General features: G+C 37.3%; 1 protein-coding gene across 5 annotated transcripts in view; it reads right to left on the bottom strand.

Annotated features, from left to right (window-relative positions):
- RBM33 (RNA binding motif protein 33) overlaps nucleotides 1–19,110 on the bottom strand; it is a 105,724-nt gene that overhangs the window by 71,001 nt on the left and 15,613 nt on the right. For all 5 annotated transcript variants that reach the window (XM_037385906.1, XM_037385907.1, XM_037385909.1 and 2 more), the window contains exons 3-7: nucleotides 18,786–18,834; nucleotides 16,720–16,796; nucleotides 14,275–14,575; nucleotides 13,076–13,186; nucleotides 6,517–6,688 (exon numbers count right to left, since the gene is read on the bottom strand). In XM_037385906.1, the coding sequence (XP_037241803.1) occupies nucleotides 6,517–6,688; nucleotides 13,076–13,186; nucleotides 14,275–14,575; nucleotides 16,720–16,796; nucleotides 18,786–18,834 (710 nt within the window). The remainder of the gene's footprint in view (nucleotides 1–6,516; nucleotides 6,689–13,075; nucleotides 13,187–14,274; nucleotides 14,576–16,719; nucleotides 16,797–18,785; nucleotides 18,835–19,110) is intronic.

Genomic DNA, 19,110 nt, shown 5'->3' with positions numbered 1-19,110 from the left:
GAAGGGGAGGGGGTGAAAAGGTGAAAAACACAATGAAAAAAACATCGCTAGAACTACAGCAAGCACCCCTGTAACTAACATAAAATTTGCAGGCACTTTGATCTCCTTTAGGTGGCATGTTAACATTTCATTAAAGACATCTTTAAAAGGAAAAAGCACACGTACTTGTGTCTGTTGCACAGTAAAAAAGCAGCAGGTAAATGAAACAAGCATGAACAAAAAGGTTTGGTGGTTGTTTTTTTTAAAGCTATTGAAGTTTGCCTTATGCTGCAAGAGGTGGCTGTGGCTCCCCTCACATTTGCATTATCTTAAACAACATCTCACTTACCTGCAGATGTGTCAGGCAGTACAATGAAAACCCCAGTAAACTTTACAGTAAAGGATAGGTTGGGTCTTCCACATAAACAGATTTTATCTGCCAGACTTTTGCACACTGGCCATTCCAAAGAAGGACGGACTGGTTACTGAAATGTTTTTTCCAGCATGTAATTACTTAATATTTAGTCTATTGTACGTGGTTTAAGAACCAGCTGTACTTTACAAGTGATCTTTCCACTTAAGAGAGAGCACACTTCAAAATCTGTGCACAGCTCAAGCCAAATACATGGCCACTGATAACATCCATGCAACTCACGTCCCAGGTTAACACCACAGAACAGATAGTACTCAAGACTGCTAAATTTGCTTGAAGCCTGGGACAATCTGGTAACACTGAGAAAACCATGCAGTAACAGGCCCAGATAATCAAATTACTTGGAAATGCCAAGAAAGTCTACAACAAACTTCAGGAAACACACTGTGACTGTACAAGCAGTGCCACTCACCAGGTTTCAGTTACTTAAAGGGGATAAACTTGAACCCAAACATGCAACTGAGGATTTTGCCATGTACCAATCAGATCCCTCCTCACTATAAAACTGACTTCTGTCACTAACAGGGTAAAATCAAACTACTGTAGAAGAACACACCCCAGCAAACAGAAATATTGTTTGAATTCATATAAATGGAAATTAGTGCAAGAATTCCAGTTCTACATTTAAAGTCTGCTCTTACTGTTGAAGGAGACCGGGTACAGGGGCTGCTTTTCAGGACAACATGGTTTTACTTGCTAATACTACACATAGTGGCTATATCTGAAGATCAAAATAAAAACAGTTTGCATCCAGCAGCTGAGACACTACTACAATGTATCTACATCACTCTAGAGCCTCCATCAATACATTAACTAAAGCAGTCAGAAAACCATTAAAATTTATTGCAAGTCGAATAACCAAAGCTACCTAAACCACCATCTTAAACATCTTCATAACTCTTTGAAGGTGAGGATTTGCAAAAGGGCAGAAAAGGGTGAGTGCCACACATTCCCACTACAGCAGTTGTTCCTACTGGGCTACAAAAACCACCTGCAAAGACTGTAATTTTGCATGTCCCAGTTTCCAGAGGTATCCAGCACCTCCACAAAGCAGGAGCTTTTTGATTTTCAAAAGAAAAGTTTATAAATTGCTGTCTAAGAACACAGCAAACATGACAGACTCCTAAAAGCCCAGGATCCACCATATAATTTATTTCATTTGTGCATGTTGGCGATGAGACAAATTTCTCTATTTCCTTTTTGCTTCCCTCAGACACCACAATTAAGTGGCATAAAGCTTAATTTATAATCACACCAGATATTCTTATGAAATGTGCCCTAGCACCTGCCTTAAGACATCAGCAGAGCCCAAGATGATCAGGCTTTATCAGGAAAACCTTACAGCATGCTTAGAAAAGGGCAAGGAAGCACACTCCCTCAAGTTGTAGTATGGCATTACATGTGCATACTGTTGATTTCTGAGGAAAACTAAGACAAATGTATACACCTGTCCAAAGCAATCAGAAGTATTAGATGCAATTACAGCCACCACCTCATCCTTCCTTAGCTGTCAGGGATGAAAAAACTGGTAACAGGAAAAAGAAAGGTCTGATTTCAAGCCTCCTTCCTGTCCACATCTGCAGCAAGTTCAGTTTCTTGCAAGTGTGGAAGGGCTAACATGGGCTTTTAGTTGGTCTGCAGGGAAAAAACACCACTAGCTCCCATATAGTTTACTTATGGGAAGAAATGGTGCCACTACATTGCAAAGCAGTAGCTCCCCTCCCTTTAACCAGAGAGGATCCAAATCCTGCAGGGCATCCTGGGCATGCTGCTAGTTGGAAAGGGTTTTTTTCCCCAATAATAGGGCAGGCAGGGCAATTTTTTTCTGTCACTTTTCACATTACAACCCTGAACTCAGCAAGGCAGTTTGGAAAGCAAAGTTCAGTCATTGCAACAAGTACCTACCATGGATACTCATTCAAGATGATAAGAAGCAATTTCCTATTAAACAGATTAGGAGTCACATGTGAGGAAAGCAATTCTTGAACCTGGGAACAGAGTTAGGCTTCCTAAAAGGCAAGATGATGTCTGAGTCTCTCAGCCTCTTGAGCACGTATCAAAGAACACTGAATAGAAACAGCTTTAGAAGAATGAGTTGGCTGCTCCAAAGAAATTTACTTCAGAGGGCTGCACTGATTAAGCTCAGGGAAGGGACGACAGCATTAAGGTCAAAGTCAATCCTGATTATCTTCAATGTGCAGGTAATTTTCACCCTCTTTAAAATGAAACTAATGAATTGTTTTCCTACTCACCTTACAGAAAGGTTCTCAAATTTTAAAGGCTGTGTCCTTATAGGCACAGTCCAGGTATTCAGTTTTTCAGCCAGAAAAGTGAAAATGTGTCTAATGGGGAAAAAAAAACCACCTGACCAAAACAAAAGTCCCGGTGCACTCACTGCAGCAAGCATCATTGCATTCAGACCATATCTATAAACACAGAAATGCAATATAACCAGTTGGTTTTAAAAATTTTTTAAAGTTCACATTAACATCAAGCATACTTCCCTCACATGCCACCGAAAGCAAGTGTCCCACCTGTGAAGAATTTTGCTTACACACAAAATTGTAGGTTCAGAGCCTTAAAGACAGACTGCAAAAGTGAAGACTCCTGCAGTGAACCACACTCATTAATACCTCAAGTGTTTCATACTGCTATCAGTCACCATGCAGCAAAATATACAGTCAGCTCAATTATTAGGGTAGGCTGTTTAATGAACTTGAGAGCATTGTGCCACATATACAGAGATCAAGGAGAGGCAATAATGGGGAAGATGGTTTTGCAGGGAGGGGAGCAAGGAAAATAGTCCCTGTATTCCCTGAAAGCAAGATCAGACTGCTAACTAGAGAAAAGGTGGTAAACAGATGGATAAGAGATCCTCTCCCTCCCCAGACTCTTCCAAAGCACAGGCAGGTATTCACATGAAAAGGCCCACTGCTTCTCCCTGGCTAAATGCTTATGTGCGCTGGTCTGACCAAAACACTGAGCCAGGCTGGATGTTGCCATGTCCCCTAGACAGTGGGTGTCAGCTGCTACAGCGATGTACCGCTGGCTCCTCCCTACACCAACCCTAAGCACAGGTCTCTGCAGCTGCATCTGCCTTGGGTTGCTCCCTGAGACTAACAGCATTTCAAATCCCCAGGTCTGAGAAGTCCAGAATCCCTATTATCCTGGATAATGCTGAAATTTACAACATAAACCACACTGCAGAACTGCTATAAAAAAACATATACATATGCATTTACATATACTAGCTCTCTAAATTTAGATTCCATACATATCATCTTTGACTTTTTTCTCCCCATCATCCAGACTTGCAACCTGGTAACACTCCATGTGCTTCTGCACACAGTGCAACAGGACAATGGTGAAACCACTCATTTTAATTTCCTAGTCTTGCCAGAAATCTCAGCCACTAGTTGTCAGAGTGAACATAAGGCAGTTAAGCAGGAAATAACAAAAAGTACTACTACATACAATTACCTCTATTACTACTTTGCAAACGGCTCTGCATAAGCATAGAGTTTTGTATTTTAAATTGGGTACAGAGGGAATACTTCAGTGATGCTAAACAAAGCCATTTTTCTTCTTCACATTCCTTAATGGGTAACTAAATCCAGAGCATAATGACAATTCCCACTCTGGCAAGACTTCAACTACATGCACCGAAAGAAGTTGTATTTTCTCATCAAAGATAACAAACTCGGCATCTCCAGAAATCAAGTGCATAGTTGTCCTACAACAACTCTCTTTTAAACTTTTCAAACCCACTACTTACATTATCTTGGATAAAGAAATTTTAGGAAAGATCTCTGGTACATTCATATGAACACTCTGTATTTTTTACCCTTTTTTTTTTTTTTTTTTTTTTTTACCAGCACACACTTAATTCTCATCTTGACTGTACAGTTCTCACACACACAGTTAATGCAGTGAATCAGCAATTATTTTTCTAGTGTCTCCAAGTGTCAAGATTAATTTCACTATTGCTGGTAATAAAATGGTTTCAAATGACATCTTTAATCAGCAAGTAAGAATGCACTCCTCCAATAGAGACAAGCTGTCACAAAAGGTCACCAAAATGTGACAGGATGGAAATTACGTTTGTAACTTCAACTGAAATGTTAATTCCTCTTTAAGTGTTTTCTCAACTATGTTCAGATTTTAAAGTAAGGAGATGTAGCTCTGTAAAGAAGTTTCATTTTTAAACAGTAGCATCTGCAAAAATCTGCTTTATAATCTCAAAAGCAAGCAGATACTTATATGCAAACACCTATTTTTTGCTGTTTAACTTTTCATCACATGGTCAATCATCTGGTCTCTTTGTCAGCAAATTAACATGAAAAACTAGTATGAATAAAAAACATTTCACAACAGAAAGACTATTTTTGCTAAAGAACAGTTTCAAAAAAACATCTTTATTTTATAGATTCATCCATATTTGCATCACCTTTTCCTTGTATCTCAGAGCTACATCCCCAAATCTCTTAAAATTACACTTTAAAATAATTCTAATTCTTTAACAATCAAGATCCACTATAGGTTTTCTCATTGTCTGGTCACACCTCTACATTAAATTGTAGAGTAAAACCAGAAATATGCGAAAATGTGTGCAGCTGTCATTTATCTTGCAATTATGTACAGAGATTTAGCTATTCCAGTGTACCCTTGTTTTTAAATCATTTTGTTTTGTAAAGGCACCAGCACCTTTCATATAAATAAGATACATAAAAGATATACACTACTCTGTCTCTCAGGGTTCCCTTCAGTCTTATTCTAATTAGAATCAATTCCTAATTACTCAAACAATGCTGAATAAAGGCCCTTAATACACACTTTGCCTGAAATTGCAAAAAGAGCTATTTGCTAAACAGGAACAACAGATAAAAAAAGATCTTGATTCAAAATCATGCACAATATAGCCTGTATGAATACTACTGTGAAAGTCTGGTTCAGCCTCTGCAGCTGTCTCCTTGCTACCTATGAACAAGCCCTCTTAGCCAAAACACCTCTAATAGAATTAAGGCTTCTCAATTTTTGCAGGCATAGTAAAAGCCCAAATTCCTTGCAAGCAAATTAAACAATTAGTAGGCTATGGAACTCAAGCAAAAAATCCTTAGAACTAACATCCTTTGCAAAGCTAGGCTTTTAAGGTAAGAAGGGAATTTCATGATGACAAATTCCGGCAATCCAGGTATGTGCTCTAGGAACTTAATTCCAGAATGCCCTGGTCCCAAAGACATTGACTCATCTGGAAACAAAGCAGAAGCACCCAGCTTCCGAGCTCATGCGGCACGGCACCCATCCTAAAACTATCAAGTCCCTACAGCCTGGCAAAAATTGCAGTACCATCAAAACATACATCTTCTCTCAGTGGTATCTGACAATTAGCCAACAGTACCTGACAATTTGCCTTCATTACCAGTTTGCCCCTCTCGCGTATCTTTATTCTCTTCAAAAGACAGGGCTTTTTCTCCATAGTTTGAATTGATATTTTGGTACAGTAGCAAAACTATGAGAACAGTATAGCTTTCTGAAGGCAAAACTTAATTTCTGCCTATCTCCCTAACACCATCTTTTACATTTTTTATTAATTATTATTATTATTACCACATAGCCAATATAGTTATCGCCAGTGGGGCAGCTACCACACTAATATCAGGTAATTGAGTAAACAGAGCACATGAGGGGTCTTGAAGTTAACTCTGAAAACCATAAATCAATGGGATTTTATTTAGACTAAAACAGAGCAGCTGCAAGAAAGGAATTCTTTGAAACATATGCCACCACAATACTAGTGAAGCACAGATCAGATAGCTGCTGCTTGAAAACAGAAAGCTTTTAAAGACACCACAAAAGCCTCAATGAACAAACATTGTGCTGTTTTTCAAAACATGATATGCTTAAACATTATTGCGAAGAAGACAACACACTACATATACAACAACAGACTACATATGACTTCAGATAACTTGGATATAGGCCAGTCTAAGTTAAAGGCAACTGTTCTATCTTTTGCCATTAAACTCTTCTCTAGAAGTTTTGTGAATCCTGAATTTTACTTTTAGTATAGCTCTTCAAAACAGTCCATTGCCACAAAACCTCACCCAAAGTTTCTGGAATGTTTCTCCTTTCTCTTGTCACATCTGAGAGCCTAATTATCGTTCCTTCTTTCCGTTCAGTTTTGAAACGTAATCGTCCAGACTCTTCATCATCATCCTCCTCTTCATCAGATTCTTCTTTTGTTTCTTCTTGAAGTTCCAGAGATTCAATAGCTGCCTGAATCACAAAATACAGAGGACATATAACCTGAAAAATCTACTTTCTTGTGATCAGCAAGCATCAGAAAAAGATAAAGCTTTCTTTAAAGGTCCCTTAGATTTTGCTGGCTTTATTATTATTCTCATACCTAACAACATTTAAGAGCTTGGTGAATTTTTTTATAATCTAAAGATATAAATTATATAGCAAAATCTATTGAGAAAACCTAGTTCACTGCATTATTTAAGGAAATATGGAAACTCCAGTTAAACCACCATCTGATTAGTAGCTATTTTTGCACACAGAACATTTTATCACTGAATTGACTAAGATGCAAACCATCTGGGACTACTAGATTCAAGTAATACAAACATTAAATCATTTATTTTTTGTTTTGTTTGTTCACAACTGCCAGTAGCATGTCACTAGAAAAAAAGATATCCTTATATCTCAATTTTATTCCTCTATGTATGTTTAACTGTACTTGTCTTTTTTTCTACTCCTTGAATACTTAGCAGTTTTTATTCAGCAATTAGCAAAGAGAATGGAGAATAGGCTTGGATAAAATTTCCATATACTAAATTTGTATATTGGAATGCTACTCCCTTGTCCTCATTTACTTTGCAGTTCTGTCTATAATACAGAAAATTTATTTAGATGAAACAATGTCCCAAATGAAATGGATCCTTCTCCTTCAGATAAAAAAAAAATAAATAATCAATTCCATTTTCCTGTGCTGGCGTGATAAAATTCATGTTCAGAATGTTACACAATGTATATTTGATTTCTAGAGTTGAAAATTGGAAGTATTCTAATTTAGTACTATTTTCCATAAAATATTTGATTACTGTGCACTTGGTTATTTCTTGTACAAGCCTACTTGCTCACTTCATAAAGCCTGCACATGCATTTTAATTCTTTGCAAAGCCACTAAATATACATGGTAACTTTTATGATGCTTGAGGACAGTTAAAAAATGAATGAAATAACGTGTAAAAAATGGTACAACCGTCTAATTAACCAGATTGGTGCAGTAATTTATACGAAAATGGTACAGCAAGTGTGTCACTCAGGTGGAGACATACTAAGTCACAAACCAAGAAAAAGAATTAATGGCAAATCTCCTTAGCCAGGAGCACATCACCACCCAAATCCAAAAAGAAACATGGGAAACAAGATCAGAAACAGGATCTGGCAAGACAGTTTCTACTTTGAAAGACAGCACACCATAGGAGCCCAAGCTTAAAGCTACTCCAACTTTGGTCTGGTAAGTGATCTGTATATTTAGTTACCGGAATTTAATGGACTACTGATGCCAAGTTATTTTCATCTTATCATCTCCTTACCTCAAAATGTGTTTTATCCATTCCAGGCAAACATTCACGCACTACATTTCCTAACTCAAAACAATGCTTTAAGACACAGCTAGGAGAACAGCCAAAGTTTACAAAAAGCTTTAAGGCCTATATTTTTAAAAGCCATTAGTTTTACATAACTTTATTGTACCAAAAAATGCATCTAAACACAGCTCCAAGACAGGACATCAGGCAAAAAAATAATATCCTTGAAGACTGAAAGAAATCCAAACCTCAAAAGCAAATACAAATTGAGCACAACTAGTCTGATTAACATATCCATGTATAATCAAAGCACCTCTGAGGAGAGGCAGATGAGAGTCATGGAAGAGAGGAGGGATGTTAGCAAGGAAGGAGATGCTAATGTGATTTAATATAAACAAAAACAAGAAAGAAAGACAGGTTTAGCATTTTATTTTCAAAAGAGCAACTCCCAAAAGCGAAAGGAGTAGCAGTATCTCTATCAAATCTATGTTTTTAAGTATCACAAACCAAATAATTTTATTGTCTCAATGACTATCTTTAAAAACTTTGCCTTCAAGATCAAGATTTGGAAGCCAGAACTGGAGCACCTGTTTTGCAAGACATGATCTCTTACTCAGCGAGCCTCCTCCTTTACTTTAGAGCATAAACCAGGCTCATCCACTCTCTATGTGCATGCCCCTTAAAAGCCACACTGGAATTCCATTTTTTATTCATCAAAGATTAGTCTCAGTCACGTAACCTGTGAGTGCAAAACTTATTCATGCAAGGCTCTACGTGTGGCTCAGACTGGAGAATCAGGATTAAAATGATCAACACAATCTGCATTGTCCTGAAAAATTTTGCAACTCTAATGAAACGCTACAGAAAATACCTGTGGAAATTCTGTTGCCTTTTGATAATTACTCATTCTGGGGAAAAAATATATCCATTCTAAAAAAAGCCCAAAAATGTAAGTAGTAACAGACTCCAAGACAATTACCTTCTTAATGCACAATAAAAAAAAAACCTCAAACTTTTCCAAGACCAGCACTATTCTATTCTTAGCCACTTACACCAATTCTGTAGTCTTCTGGGTCTAACTCGCTTTATTCATCAGCATAACACTCATGCCACCCATTAAACAACTGCCTTACAAGCATTAAATATCAAAGACAAAAAAAAAAAAATATCAAAGGAGTTAATAAAAAGGCAGGCACCAAGGAAAGGCAGTGCTCGAGAATGCTAACTGACCCATGTCCAAGTCTGATTACACGTATTATTGAGGGATTTATATTAGTTGCAATGGAGACACAAACATGTCTGACAGCCAACCATATGTTCTCTACATATAGCTCCAGGAAAGGTTATCTGAGCTGTGTAGGAGCGCACACTCTTCCCCCGCAATTTGTTCAATAGCTGTAGCACGCAAGACTTATGTAGATCATCTTTTCCAACTCCCAGCCTCGCAGAATGAGTTGTTTTGCCAAGATGACAATATATGAATGGATTCCATGGTCCAGAAGACTAAATTTACACAGGAAAAAACCACAAGTACAGACACCGAATTAACACATACTAGTACTTAGAGGATTCTGTTTGATACTTGCTAATCATGAATATCTCTGCATATACATAAACAACCCCTGAACAGCCACCTGAGGTCACCTGACTGGACTAGCCAGTCAAGGCTTCTTAGCAGCTCTCCTCAAAGGGAGCTTAACATTTCCTATTATGACACCTTGCACAAAGCCACCAGAGAGCTTTGCTGACCCTTCCTTACAAAGAAAAATAATGACCTTTCTTCTATCACAAGGTTAGCTTTTTCTGCCATCCTCATTAAATAATTATGCCATAAATCCCTGCCACTGACCAGAACTCCCCATGCTGGTTTATGATCTGCTGTGGAAAAAGTGAGCGCTCCTGCCCCAAATCGCTTACCAGGCAGTTGCAGGACTGATAACAGACATAGCCCAAGGAAAACTGCACACATTAGTCAGCATGACAAATGCTGATCTTCACACAGATCCTCCTAAACATGGGACTGTCAGGTGGTCTGGAGAACTTTGTGTCAGAGATTGCTAAAATGTACAGAACAGGTAATCATAAAGGCTAAACCAGGTTATTTCCATGTGAAACATTATGAAGATGAAACAAAAAACTTTTACTAACAAGCTAGAAAATAAGCAATGGAGGCTTTGACCAGAGCCTGACACTGAAGCAGCAGTATTTACTCAACCCTAAGGGACCAAAAAATAACAAAACACAGGTAAGAGGTTGTCACACCTATTCCACGGGCATATCCACTTCGCAGATGAAAAATGGGGGGCCGAGGGGGGCTGGTGGTGGGAAACAAATCTAAGAGATTCTAAATATGTTTAAAACTTGGCTGTTTTGATTTGCATTCTTTATCATTTTCCTCCAGGGCGACAGACAGCACTTTCAAACTTGAACAAAAGAACTAAAATGCTTAAGTTTTAGCTAAAACACAGAACAATTCAGACAAACACAATGGGCTTTTTTTTTTTTTCCAAGTCTGTATTCCATCAAAAGAAAAGCAGTATGCATCACTTCATTAAATGTTTCCTTGATTAAAGTCCTCATCATTTTTTATCACCATAACCCAAGACATGGTTTACATTTATGCAATGAGAAACCCTCTACCAGACTTCACAGGAGATTAGTTCCAATATAAAACAAAGAAATTATGAATTCTCATTTCAGTAGGTTACATGTTTTATGAGTTAGCAGAAATAATTAGTGGTATTATTCCTCTAAAAATATTTAGGACATAAAAACTCATGTAACTGACAGTTCTACCACACCCATTTGCTGCTGAAACTTCTGGGTATTGAGTTTTGCTTTGTACCTCAGCAAGGCAAAAATATTTTCTGAAGCATTGCTGTATTTCTCAAAGAAGCTCCACAAACTGTTATTTAATCAAAATCTGAGTTCTAAGCACTGTTTCACATCAAATACCAAGTGAAAAAGTATGCCTTGAATTTGATCTAGCAAAAAACACAAACTTTTCCTGCCTCTTCCCCACACCTGAGTGCTACTCTTAACAGGTGTCTCACTTCCCTTATTCACCAGTTTCCCCCATCATGTTTCAATTCCCCAGCTTTTCTCTTGGTTTACAAAATTACAAGAAAAACCAAGCTTTTCTCTTGGTTTACAAAATTTCTTCATGCGATCTGAAATGCTTTATTTGGTTTTAGTAGAAACTGCTTAAAATACAACACTACTGAACATCTTTATCAGCTTGCTCTTAAGTTATTCAGATGCCAAATTTCAATCAAGAAATAACAATGCCATTTATTTGTACCACATCTATTACAGCTCCATTCTTGTGCTGCATTTTCTACAGCAGAATGCCAACTACCCTTGTTTACAAGCAGTGAATATTATGAGATTTAAGGAGAAGTGCTGTTATGTAACACTTTAATAAAGAACAAAACTCTTCAGAGCTAGAGGCATGCATCTAACCACGTAATAAATCAAACTGCATATTCTACAAAGGTTCTCTCTCGGTGGTATTCTCATTTGGAGAGTGCAATTGTGAGCCTGCTGAGAAATGTAAAAAAATTACAGAAGAAATAATAAAGGAATAAAAAATGGTACTGTTTTGGAAACAAGAAACCTGTAGCAATCTGCAAGCCATCAGAATAAAGCCAGAATGTAGATAAAGATGTGCCCAAAACATTGAAGTTACATGATGAACTTACCTAAAAGCTCCATTAAGAAAATCAATTAACAACTTTCATTAATGTTATCTTTTGAAAGGAATTTAATCCTGAATTGGACAAATTTAGACAATGTGATTATTACAGAATTCTCACTGGTTCATACTCTACGAATGAAGCTGTGCTTTCTTAAAGCAGTTGAGTTTGACAGTGAATCCCAGCTATGTACTTAAATTTTACATGATGTGCAGTGCTTTCATCATCTCACACAGACTGTGGCTGCAGATAGCACAAATGCATCAGTCTGCTTTTAAAACACTGGAAGGAAAGTGTGTATAATGCAGTGGATGTATAAAATGTGTTTAAGTGTTTCACAGTTCTTTGAAAGGGTAGATGTGATACTAAGGTAGTAGGAAATTAACTATGTTAAGGTATATTTGGTGTAAGATACCATGCTTGCAATATCCAAGACTGAATAAAGCAGGTGGCCCCTTTCGATGTATCTCTCCACCTACCAAAGAATGTTGTTTTTTTATAGTAAGTTTGATACAACTACAGTATCATAGCACACCTATTTGTTAGAACTTCACAGAATAACACTGCTACGTCTTTGAGGAATTAATTTCCTGATGAGTTAAAGCTCCAAAGAGGGAACACATTCCAACTACACTTCTCAGCAGGTAATCCATTCAATCCTATTTAATTAAGAACTGGAATAAAAGTAATATTAAAGAAGATTCCTGGTGGGGAAAGGAAAAAATCCCACATCAAAAACTTGCTGCAAATTAATAACAGGTATGATACCACTGTTCCAGGCTATAACCACTGAACATACACTTGACAGATTTTTGGCATAAGCTTTCTTCTTGCAAATGAAGGAACTCATCCTTTTTCTTAAGCAAAGAACTAAGATAAACTTCACAGAAACTTCAATCCCAACACAACTTCTTTCAAAACAACAAACAATCTGACAATCCCTTTCTAACACAGATAACCTTCCACGCTCACACTCCTCCTCAAAGAATGTATCTACACACCCAACAACAGCAGATTACCCATCTGGAAAGCGAGGAACCACAAGCTGTTAAGAGATTTAGCAGACAGCATGCAGTATTACTATCATTCTCCTACCCAAAAGGGCCCCTGAAGTTTCTAGTGCTGAAGCTAAGATTAAATATGGACATTCTGAGCTCTCCCTTATGATTTTCATCCCAAGGGGGGAGGGGATCTGATATATTTGACAATATAGATGCCATCACAATTCCATCTTGTACAAAGGGTAATACCACCAATAATTCAACGTTGACAAAGTTGCATCAGTTCTTACCCAGCAATATGGACAATTCTACAAATTCAAATTCTGAAATAAGTAGTTATTTTAAGTTTCCATTAAATCCACAACATACCTCTTCTGATTCATTTGTCATTTGTTGGGATTCTTCCAGCTCCTCATCAGCTGTATATTCTTCTTGTTCTTCCATTGCTTGCTCATTATATGACTGCATGTAATCTTCATCCTAGGGCAGTAATACAGGACAGTGAAAAGACGTAGGCCAACTTTACAGAATCACAAGCCCCTTAAGAGATGGGGTCTGTATGCACTGTTTCCGGAACTGGAAAGAAAGTATTGAATCTATCGGAATTGTCAACTACAAGGGACATATCACAGAAGGTATAATTAGCAGGACTTTTAACTATGCATTAATTCCATTATTATCACATACATAACCAAAACAATTTTTATTCAGATCCCGGTATCATCATAAAAATCCCATCCACCGCTGTTTGCCTCATCTACTTCTGTACTTCTATATCCTTTCATTACAAATTCATGAAGCAAATACACATCTATAGCACACATACATTAACAACAGATTTTACCCCATCAAAAATATAAACATTCTTAAAACATTCTGCAAGTGCTTACATATGAACGGGTTCAATTCTGAACAGTTATGAGCATAAAGCAAAATCTTTAAGTAAGCTTGCTTGTATTTTAAAACCTCACTGAACACATACGGTTTTAATTATGATTAAATCATTTCACTAGCAATTAAAGCCAGTGCATGTTCTCTAATACACTGCTTAAATTACATTGAATTATGCAGGTGACATTTTCTGAATTAACCTCCAATCTCTTTATTCAGGTTTAGACAGTTCTCAGTTACAAAAAGGATGAACAAGCAGGACATCAATCACTGTGGGATATTAGCACCTTAAAGATGTCTTTAGCAGGTCAATAATCTTTTCACCTTCGAAGGACTTTATCAGATCTTGTCTAAAGCCTGGATAAAAGCTTTTGCATTAAGTACTTCTAACAATTGGCAGTGTATCTCCACCACACAAAGCTGTTTTCTTCCTTAAGGATACAATCCTCAAGGTCATGATTCCAACTGCCTTCCAGCATGACAAAGGAGCATTACCTACCGCCAAACAAGCTGTCAACACAAACTTTGTTACAGCCTAGATAAAGAAACTGGCAGACAGTGATAATAGGTCTAATTTCCCCTCCTCCCTAGGGAGGTAAACAGATTTCAAATCAGTCTAAAAACCCTATGCACATGAAGCAATGTTATCTTTGAAGATACAATAGAAAGAAACTCACTGGAAATTCATCTAGTGGTTCATTGATTTCGAGGTCTAGCACTTCATCTTCTTCTCCAGGCTCTTCCCCATATTCTATTTGATCTTCTGTCAGTTCAGGATCATTGCCTTCATAATGTCCTTCCTCTGCATACTCTGAAGCATATATTTCAGGTGCTTCAGATTTGTCATAAACAATTTCATCTTCTCCTTGGTCATATTCAGACTCATGTTCTATTGATGGATCGTTGATGGTCTCTGAGAGTTCATATGATGTAAGCATGCCAGATGTAGCATTGAGGCTAACTGTGACACCTTGAGAACTGTGGTACAGGGCCAGTAAAAATTCAGAGGTTGAAGCATAACAGTCAACTACTCACAAAGATTTAGCAAAACAAAGCCAAACACAAATTCTGTAAGTTGTGGACAAAATTATACCTCATACGCTATTTGACTCCATGCCATATTTTCATAATGCATATTGTACTGCAGCTTATCACTGGCTGCAGGCTATTTGACCAGGGGAATCAAACCAACCAGATGGTTTAGCAGGTCAAACTGGCAAAAGTCCTGCTTGGTAACCAAAGCAGACTGGAATCAATTTTAATTCCAGGACTAACAAAAAAATACACAAAATTACAACTGCATCTGTTTTTGCAATCTTTCAGAATATGCTAGTAAATTATTTATTAACTGTATTAATATTGTTCTTTCTTGATTATCCTGAATTCAAACTTACATTATTATATTATGACAGCTTTAATGTTCTGCTTAAAATAACATAAAATATATAGTCAAGAATTGTCATTCAAATGGCTAAGACTTACTCTAATTTAGTAACAGCACTGGCACAGACACTGGGAAAAAAATCCCAATCAATACAAAAACTGGCAAGTTTATAATCTGGAGCGAAAGTAAAACTCAATTTACTGTTTACAATAGCTAGTGCCATCAACACATAAAAGAGCAACTAACCAACTGCGGACGAGTTAGAAAAGTAGGGGGGGAAAGCTCTTCTTGATTTCAGAGCTCCAGGTACAAGGAAACCAAAGATTTTTTATTTTTTTTAATTACATTCCTGTTATTCAGTATTTTCCTAAGATTGAGGGAACAAGATCCAGGCAGCTTTGAGCTATTTGCATCTACAGGACGGAGAAGATTTGACATGAAAATGAAGACATGCAGAGTTGTCATTATCCTCCCAACTATAGAGGCATAAATGAGTTTGAATGGAAGTAAAAGGGAAAGGGGAAAGGAGTGGAGCAAGGCTCTCATTTTGTGGCAACAGAACTGCTAAAATTGCAAGACTTGTCTACAGAAACCTGCTTCCACCGAGCACAGTATTATCACACTTCAGATATTTTCTCATCACTCGTGCTGCCTCATAGTCATCCCTGCTGCCCAGGCCTCACAAGGAGGAAATGCAGAGAACAAACAGCAAGGACTGAACTGGTATTCCCCATTTTGGGGGGAACAGTCCAACCCTCACTCCTGCAGGGAGGAAAACAGCAGACAATAGTTGTACAAGTGACGGCCCAAGGTTCTTCACCACACCCTCATGACCCCAACACAGGGACAGGACTCCTTATCTGAATTCCAGCCAAGGACAAAAAGGAGATCTCGGAGCAAAATATACATATATTTTTTTTATATATATATATGTGTGTGTGTGTGTATGTATGTATAAATATAAAGTATGTAACACATGTATATATATTCCTAACCCTTTAGATGACATGCCTGCATAGCATGCAACAAGTTAAGGAAAAGCTGGCAGAACACACATGCCGTTAAAAAGCAGCAGTGGTACTGCATCACTTCTGCACTACAAGCATCTTCTTTCCCCCTTCAGTCCAGCCTGAGAAATAAAAACGCTAAGACACTCATTTTGACTTGTAGTGCCCAGAATTCAGTTGTGGAGCTGTATCACCACAGAGTATTCACAGGGCAGGATCCTCAGTAAACTCCCATGGAAGTATCTGCTCAAGCCTATAAACTCTGTACAAAATTTTCTGCTTTGTAATTGTACACAAATATTTAAGCCACAAATCAGGCCTTACAAACTATGAACCTCCCCTCCTCGGAGTCTTAGGAGGTTAAGATGTATTTTTGAAAGAAAGATAGCAGAAAAGGAGTTTATAGGAGAAGGAAACCTACAACACCAGGGCGGCACAGAACAAGAGCTCTGTAAGTATTCATAATTCATTCTAAATACACAGGACATGGCATTGTTTCTTCCTTGAGTTAAATTTATTAGATTCCATTAAACAAAAAAATTGTCTTACTGAAATGCTAGCAATGCTACTGAACACGTATATATACACCATTAAATACCTGGCTAGGTAAAAAGCAAAACTATTTTAAGTATATACCAAAAACTTAAGTTTAGTAGTTGTTAGTTACCAGTAGTAGTAGTCATTAATAGCTTAGAGTTCTCCAAAACCCAAAAGATTTAGAAAAGACATACCGAAATTCTTGTTCCTCTTCATTGTCACTTTGCAGAAGATCATCATTCAGCTCTTCATCTGACAAGTCTGACTGATTCTAGGTTTCAGAAAAAGTCAGTTATGAACATAAAAGATAAACTTTTAACTAACTAGGTACTGAAACTATCGAACCTTCTGAACACTACACACTTTTTATGAAGAACACATCCCAGACTAAGACCACATCTTGAACGAAATTACTAACACTACACAAGAAAACAAATCTGAAAATAAATTACAAACTTATAGAAATTTACAAAACTCAAATTTGCATAGCTGTCAACACTTTTCACCGATGCATTCCCAAATATAGCCAAAGGTGATAACTCACTTAAATACCAGGAAGAAAAAAAGGTTAGCTTTAGTACACTGTCTTGTGACCTTGATGCATTAGGCAAGTGAAGAAAATCAACTAAGTTACTGTAGTTTCTAAAAAGCATAGATACCTAGGAGACTGGAGGAAAGGATATGATGGTATGAAGAAAACTGAAAAACCATAATTAGTTTGTAAGTGATGGAGGGGGCGGGGGGGGGGGAGGAAGAAGAAAATACCATGCCTCTTCTGAACTCCTCCTAATGTGTCTATTATACTTTGGGTTATTTAATTTATCCTTTGATTTTTTTTAAATAATTACTCACTAGGAAGAGATAACTGCAGTTTTGCCAAGCAGCATTATTTCCATCCCCTAAAGTAACAGAGGTTATAAATGGGTAGATTTATCTAAAAGTACTGGGATGAGATTAAATAGAAGTAAGTTTGGCTTAAATAGCTCAGGGAAAACTTCCTGAGAAATCCATTATTACTCCATCATATGAGTCCATACCCACAGATACTGCTCAGAGCCCTGTTACACGGCAAACTGAAAACATGAATACAAAGAGCACAAGAAGACATAATACATTGCAGAAATCTAGTATTGGTTAGTATTCACATGAAGCTACTTAAAAAAAATGATCAACTCATGTTTCAACTACAAAGATGTATGCAATGTAAACTGCTTATGGATTTGATAAATGCCTAACACACATAGGCAATCCCTATCCTTCTTGAATTTTATTTTGCAGACCAGTACATGAGACAAAGGAACTTCCTTTTTTTAAAACTGATTACTTACACACTAATTTCAAGAACCTAACTTTGAGCGTTTAAGAGTGTGATTATAAAAAGCTAGATGACTTAAAAGTCAACTTTTACTACTTCTGGGTTTCTTAACAAACCTACTAATCTCCAACTAAAACTTTAAAAATTGTTTTCTAAATGAATTCATTTAGCAGATAAAAAGGAGAAAGAGATTACTAGCCAGTTCTGATTTCCCAAACAAAAGCCACGTCTTCTCCTGCAGATACCTCGCAAATCCAAATACCCATTTAGTTCTTTCCATAGATATCAATTCAAAACAGGTGTCAGAGTAAGGAGTCTACAGCAGACACGGGGGGGACTTGTTTATGTTCTCCACTGACAACTGCTCCCAAAACCCTCCCTCACTGTAGAACGGGAAATCCTCTATCTACTTGTCAAAGTAGCAGTGAATTGTCTGCAGTGAGTGGATCTTTAATATATGCCACTGATAGCTTTTTTATTTACTTTCTGGTAAATACTGCTGGTATTTTGATGAGTAACTTTTAAATAGCTAGGAAACTGGCAGTTGAAGTAAATTCTCCACAATGCTAATCAGCACTCAGTAAGCATAACTGGGGTGGTTTTTTGTTTTGCTTTTTTAATTGTTAGGTCAGTATGAGCTACAAAGACACTGATTTTGAGAACTATCTCCTTTTGGAACTGTGTGTTATGAGAAGAAATACGACCTTAGGGAAAAAAAAAAAGTTCTTTCTTGAAAAGCCACACTTGGAGGTACTTCACAAAAGGAAGCAGCTCTGGGTGCAGAGCACTGGCAGCAGGGCAGATCTCAAGTACCTGTGGCTGTCAGGCTTTGGGGAGGCGACTGTAAAATACATAAAAGGCATTACCAAACAACTGAAGGGGGCAGGCTGAACAACATTCACATTTTAATATCTGTAACAATTCACTTTAATGCACATCTCTTACCTTTTTGCCAGTTAGCAAATCCTCTCCAAGCAGGTCATCATCAAGTTCACTGGAAAACATTAACAAATTTAAGAAGCTGAACCTTAGAAAACAGAAACAAGCACCATATGGGGTATACACCTTAAAAAACCTAACTTAAGAAGAATTGTTACTGAGTCTGCACAAAGCCTTCCTTTTAGCAAAGCATTCACTAAGTTGAAAAAAGAGGTATGTTTTAAATGAAGCAACAGACCATACATATTAAGATCACTGTTGTGCAGTCATTTCATTTCCATATGCTCCCCTTTCCATATCCCTCCAACTATAACACTGCACAAACCTAGAC

This window comes from Falco rusticolus, chromosome 4, assembly GCF_015220075.1.
Source record: "Falco rusticolus isolate bFalRus1 chromosome 4, bFalRus1.pri, whole genome shotgun sequence".
Taxonomy (NCBI): Eukaryota; Metazoa; Chordata; class Aves; order Falconiformes; family Falconidae; genus Falco; species Falco rusticolus.
Note: the sequence above shows the minus strand (reverse complement) of the source record. Positions and strands in the feature narration are given on the sequence as shown.